Genomic DNA, 5,920 nt, shown 5'->3' on the forward strand with positions numbered 1-5,920 from the left:
TCCCCAATCCATGTAAAAAGGGGACTCTAAACAAACTTTGGAGCTGCAGAACCCACAAAATGACACAGAGAAGCTAACCTCCTGCTGAGGACAGCCCGGCAGGCCGGCAGGAATCCAGCACAGCTGCCGAGCCCAGCCCCACACCTACGCTTTAGCCCCAGGGCGGGCCTGACCAGCCACCAGCCAGAGGGACTCCAGATCAGCAGCCACTGTGGCTGCTTCCAGATTTGTCAACACACAGATGTGAAGGACAAAGTGAGAGGCCAGTGCAGTCTGGACTTTGGGACCAGTAAGTGGGAGTGCGTGGCTTTTGCCCCCAGGGGTGAGAAGCTGCTGAGACCCCGGCACAGCCAGCCAGTGCCACGTGGAAGCTTCAGCTCCTGGCCTGCAGAGTGTAGGGAAACCAAGCACCAGTCTGAGGGGTAATCGCTCTTGCTTTAACCTGCTTGGATCTGGATTGCAGTCAAGGGTGGAGATCCTGGGGTGTGTGTCCAGCTTGCCAGAGCGTGTGGAGACCTCAGAGAGGGCACCCATCTAATACCTCCGGCAGCTGAGAAAACCCCAGTGTTTGGGATGAAAGCTTCCCTGTCTGGTGGCAGAGTCCTACTGTGGCAAAAAGCCCAGGGGTCAAGTGACTGAGGGGGTGACATGACCAGGCAAAGTAAACAAAACAGACAGAAGATTCCAACATTACACTCCTATTTTGGGGACAAAAAGGAGCAAAGCATGGAACAGGAAGAAGACAGTGAAGTCAGAACTCCTGCACCAAAAGCTTCAAAGGAAAATATGAGCTGGTTACAGGCCATAGAGGACCTTAAGAAGCAGATAAGAGAAGTGGAGGAAAAATTGGGAAGAGAAATGAGAACGATGCAAGAAAATTACAAAATAAGAGTCAACAGCCTGACTGAAGAAAATTACACCTTAAAAAACAGACTAACTCAAATGGCAAAAGAGGCTCAAAAAGCCAATGAGGAGAAAAATGCCTTAAAAAGCTGAATTTGCCAGATGGAAAAAGAATTTCAAAAGCTCAATGAGGAGAATCATTGCTTCAGGATTAGATTGGAGCAAATGGAAGCTAATGATTTTATGAGAAATCAAGATGCTGTTAAGATCCAAACAAATGAAAGAATAGAAGGCAATGTGAAATATCTCATGGGAAAAACCACTGACCTGGAAAATAGATCCAGGAGAGATAATTTAAAAATTATTGGACTACCTGAAAGCCATGATCAAAGTAAGAACCTAGAAATCATCCTTCAGGAAGTTCTCAAGGAAAACTGCCCTGATGTTTTAGAACCAGAGGGCAAAATAGAGGTTGAAAGAATCTACCAATCACCTCCTGAAAAAAGATCCCAAAAAGAAAACTCCTAGGAATATTATAGCCAGGTTCTGGAATTCCCAGATTAAGGAGAGAATATTACAAGCAGCCAGGAAGAAACAATTTGAATATTGTGGAAACACAATCAGGATAACCCAGGATCTGGCAGCTTCTACACTGAGGGATTGAAGGGCTTGGAATATGATATTATGGAGGTCAAGGGAGCTGGGATTCAAACCAAGAGTCACCTACACAGCAAAACTGAGTATCATCTTTCAGGGGAAAATATGATCATTCAGTGGAATAGAGGACTTTCAAGCATTCTTGCTGAAAAAAAAAATAGAGTTGAATAGAAAATCTGACATTCAGATACAAGAAGCAAGAGAAGCATGAGAAGGTAAACAGGGAAAAGGAATCATAAGGAACTTACCAAAGTTGAACTATTAACATTCCTACATGGAAAAACAATTGTAACTTATGAAACCTTTCTCAGTAGTTGAAGGGAATAGAAATATATATAAGGGTATGTGGGCATATGAATACATATGTGAATGTGTGTATATATATTTACAGGTATACATTGATAGAGGGCACAGGACCAATTTAACAGGAAGGGATGATACTTAAAAGGTGAAATTAAGAGGTGAGAGAGGAACATAATGAGAGAAGATGGGGAGAGACAGAATGGGGTAAACTATCTCTTATAGAAGAGGCAAGGGAAGATGGTTACAATGGAGGGGAAGAATAGGAAGGCAAAAGGGAATGGGTCAACCTTGTTCCCATTGAGTTTGGCTTGAGGAGTGAGTGAAGTGCACACTGAATAGGGTATCTCACCCTCTAGGAGAATAGGGGGGAGGGGGATGAGAGGGTGGATGATGGAAGGGAGGGAAGGCTGGGGGGGAGGGAAGTTGGAAGCATTCACTTTTGAAAAGAGATGGGATCAAAGCAGAGACTAGAACAAGTGGGAGGTGGGATAGGAGGGAGGGAAATATAATCAGTCTTTTACAATATATCTGCTATGTTATTGTTTTGCATTAGCTACACATGTACATCCTATACTGAACTGCTTATCTTTCCAGTAAGGGTGGGTGACAAGGGAGGAAGGGAATGAATCTGGATTTCAAAGTTTTAAAATCAAACATTCAAATATGTGTATATATATACTATTATTAATACTATTTTACATGCAGTTGGGAAATAAGATATACAGGCACTGGGGCATAGAGATCCACTGGAAAAGTCGAAAGGGTATGGGAGAAGATATGGGAGAGAGCAGATTGGAGGAGGTGATGTGGGCTATTTTGGGGCGTGGATAGGGGAAAAACGGGGAGAAAATTTGTAACTCAAAATCTGGCGGAAATGAATGATGTAAATCAGAAGTTAATAAAGCATTTGAAAAAAAAATAAAATGAAAAATAAAAAAATCCTTGCCCTCTCCCCCTTTCCAGAAGACCAATGCCAGTATCCCCAGGCGCCATGGGCATGACAAGCATTTCTATGCGAATCGTGCCCAGATCTATCCATCTGGACCCAGCTCTCCAATGGCCTCCGGGGCCACATCATTCACTGCTCATTGGACATTTTGGCCTAAATGTCACATAGGCCCCTCCTTTCCCCAGAAAGCCAGTGTCTTAGGAACATCCTCTCTCTAACAAGGCATCGTTCTGGTCCCCTGGTCCCCCACCTTGGTGGTCTCCTGGACTCTTCCCTTTCCCTCAGCCCCCACAGCCAAGCTGCTCGCAAGCCTCGTCCAGCCCCTCTCCCTGCCTCCTCTCCATGCCCACATGGGCATTGCCCCAACGGGGCTCTGTTGTCACAGCCTCTGTCCACACAGGTGCCAGGGCATCTTCCTAAAGATGCAGGTCTATCAGGCTCCTCTCTTCCTCAATAAACCCCAGGGGCTCCCCAGTCCCCTAGGAGCAAACATCTGCTCTTAGACATTTCAAGCCCTTGGTGCCCTCCTCCAGCCACATGGACCTTCTTGCCATCCCTCACACATGACAAACCACCTTCTGCCTCTATGATGCCTGAACTGTGATCTCACCCCCACAGTGCCTGCACAGAGGGAGGCTGGCTTCAGCTGGGTGACCCTGGGCCAGTCCCTTCATCCCTGGGCACTCTTGGGTGTTCTCTGTGGTGGTAAGGGAGCAGGCAGGTGCCCACCTACCTTGGGAAAGGGGTTTCTTCCCCTGTGCCCCTGACAGAACAGGCCAGCTCCTATATCTGTCTGCAGCCCTTAGCGCAGTGCCTGACACAACATAAACCCTTAGCGGCTGCTGAGCATTTGACCAAATGATCTTAATGCTACAGTAGCAGCTGATGACACGGCATCTAGAGGGCTGGACACGGAGTCAGGAGGACCTGAGTTCAAATCTGGCTCAGATACTTCCTAGCTGTGCGACTCTGTTTTCCTCAGTCTCCTCAACTGTAAAATGGGAATAGCGGCACCCACTACCCAGGGTTGTGAGGAGGCTCCTCAGCGTGGCTCTCGGCACACAGGAGGCAAGGTGTGAGTATTAGCTGCTGTGCTTATGAGGCAGTGCGGTGGTGCTGTTGGTAGGATGCTAGGCCCAAGCCAGGCCCACGTCTGGCCTCAGACGTATGCTGGCTGCGTGACCCTGAGCAAGTCACTCTACCCTCTTTGCCTCAGTTTCCTCATCTATAAAATGGGCCAGAGAAGGAAATGGCAAGCCACTCCAGTATCTTTGCCAAGAAAACCCCAAACGGGGCCACAAAGAATCAGAGACGACTGAGCAACCATGACCTTATCATTCCTGTGGCCTCAGATGCCTCCAGGTCATACCACTGGCTTAGCTGGGGTCCACTGAAAGCCTCAGATCTTTTTTAGATGAATTCTTATTTATCCAAAACTTTCCAATCCTCTGCCTAGATAGCTGATTTTTAAAATTCAAATATAAAACTTTATTTTTTTTTCAGTCAGATCCATGGTTTCATTGATCTAGAGAAGATCCAGCATGGAAGGCTCCCTCTCCTGTATCAGGCCAGCAGCATTTATCCCTGTAATGGGCCTTTGGGGGCCTGACTCGCTTGTCCAGTCCGCCTGGATCATCAGGCTTTGCTTCTGTTCTCCTCCCACCCCTGCATCATCTGGACAGCAATTCATCTCTGCCTTTGTCCAAGTCATTCACAGATGTGGCACTCGAAACTGGACCCAGGCCCCCTGCCCTCAGGTGGCCTCTCAGCCTCAGTTGGTCCATCTGTAAAATGGGCTAGTGTCCAGTCCTCGGGGCTGTTGGCAGGCTCAGGGAGAAGGGACAGAAAGCTCTCTGGACCATCCTTCCTCCTCTGGGGGACTCTGGTGATATGCCCCTCCCTCCCTCCTTCCCTGCCCCCAGCCCCCCAGCAGGCCCCCACAAGAAGATTCCACTCACTTTGGCCGGGGCTTCTCCTCTGCTCCCCAAACAGCACCAAGCCACCAGCATGAGAACAGGGAAGGGGAGTTGTGGGGGGGGGGGGGAGGGGGCAAGTGAGTTTGGGTACGGGACCGGGGGGGGAGTCTAAGCTTAGAGGTGGGCCCCCCCCCCATCAAACTGACAATGTACCCTGCCCCCTCCCCCAATGTCCATGAGTCCTGGGCAGGAGGCAGCCCCGATCCACAAGGACCACTCTCATTCATCCTGGGCTCAGTCCCTGCTTCCAGGGAGTCTTCCCAGACTTATTCCCCCCCCCCATCACTCCCACTGCAATCAGTGCCTTCTTCTGGACTCCATATTTGTCTACCCATGGGTGGGAGACCCCATGCCACTCCTCCTCCCTGGGAAAGAGCCTGGCTTTGCTGCTGCCTTTCTGTCTCTGGTTTCTCCCCTCCAGTGCCCCACCCCATCCCTAGAGGAAGACCTACAGAGGGGACCGTTTCCAGGGCTGACCATTGACAGACTCAATTCCTTCATAGCTGCTGGCTCTGAGCACTCAGAGCTTGGGGGACAAGGAGAAAGGCTTCTACTAAGCAAAATGAGGCTTGAGGGGGGAGCAGGGCAGGGTGGCTTCTCCAGCTCTCTGAACGCCAGCAGGCAGGGCTTCTCTGCAAGGCCACAGCCCAGCTCCTACTCCCACCCAGTTCCCCAATGCTGCCTCCTTCTGCTGCTCAGTAATAGGGCCCAGCTCCATCACTAAGGCAAGAATGCTTGGGCAACACTGGGGTGGCCCAGTTTTAGAAGGCAGGCTAGTCAAGGACAGGGAGAGCAGATAAGGCCATCATTGAGCTACAGGCTGCCCCAGATTGGAAGAAAAGGGACCAGCAAGTACAAAAAGGCCCCACGGCCTTTGCTAAAGATCCAGCCAGCAGAGAGCAGAGGGGATTGGCCCATGGGCCCATGGCCTCCATCCTATTGTGCTCAGAGACAGGAGCCATGCCCTCCTTCTTTCTCTCTATCACTCTCAGCCCAGAGCTATGGGACTTACAAACCCCTCCCCCTCTTCCTCACCTCCCTCACACACATATACACAAACACAGCCACACACCCACACATACATAGGGAAGCAAGAGAAAGGTAGCAAGGTGGTGGGACCCAGCTCCAGAAACAAGTGAGGGGGAAGGAAGCAAGAACAGGGGCTTGGAAAGAGACTGGTCCACCTCTGAGA

The 5,920-nt window shown here is 49.7% G+C and overlaps 1 protein-coding gene across 1 annotated transcript in view; it reads right to left on the bottom strand.

The window, feature by feature from the left end:
- Positions 1–5,920, bottom strand: part of TNNT3 (troponin T3, fast skeletal type) — a 29,674-nt gene that overhangs the window by 15,099 nt on the left and 8,655 nt on the right. Inside the window, exon 4 of the mRNA XM_069108619.1 lies at positions 4,711–4,729. Within this exon, the coding sequence (XP_068964720.1) occupies positions 4,711–4,729 (19 nt within the window). The remainder of the gene's footprint in view (positions 1–4,710; positions 4,730–5,920) is intronic.

Source organism: Petaurus breviceps, unplaced genomic scaffold (assembly GCF_028583685.1).
Source record: "Petaurus breviceps papuanus isolate PSGF00001 unplaced genomic scaffold, PetGlider_PUasm1.0 90410, whole genome shotgun sequence".
Lineage (NCBI taxonomy): Eukaryota > Metazoa > Chordata > Mammalia > Diprotodontia > Petauridae > Petaurus > Petaurus breviceps.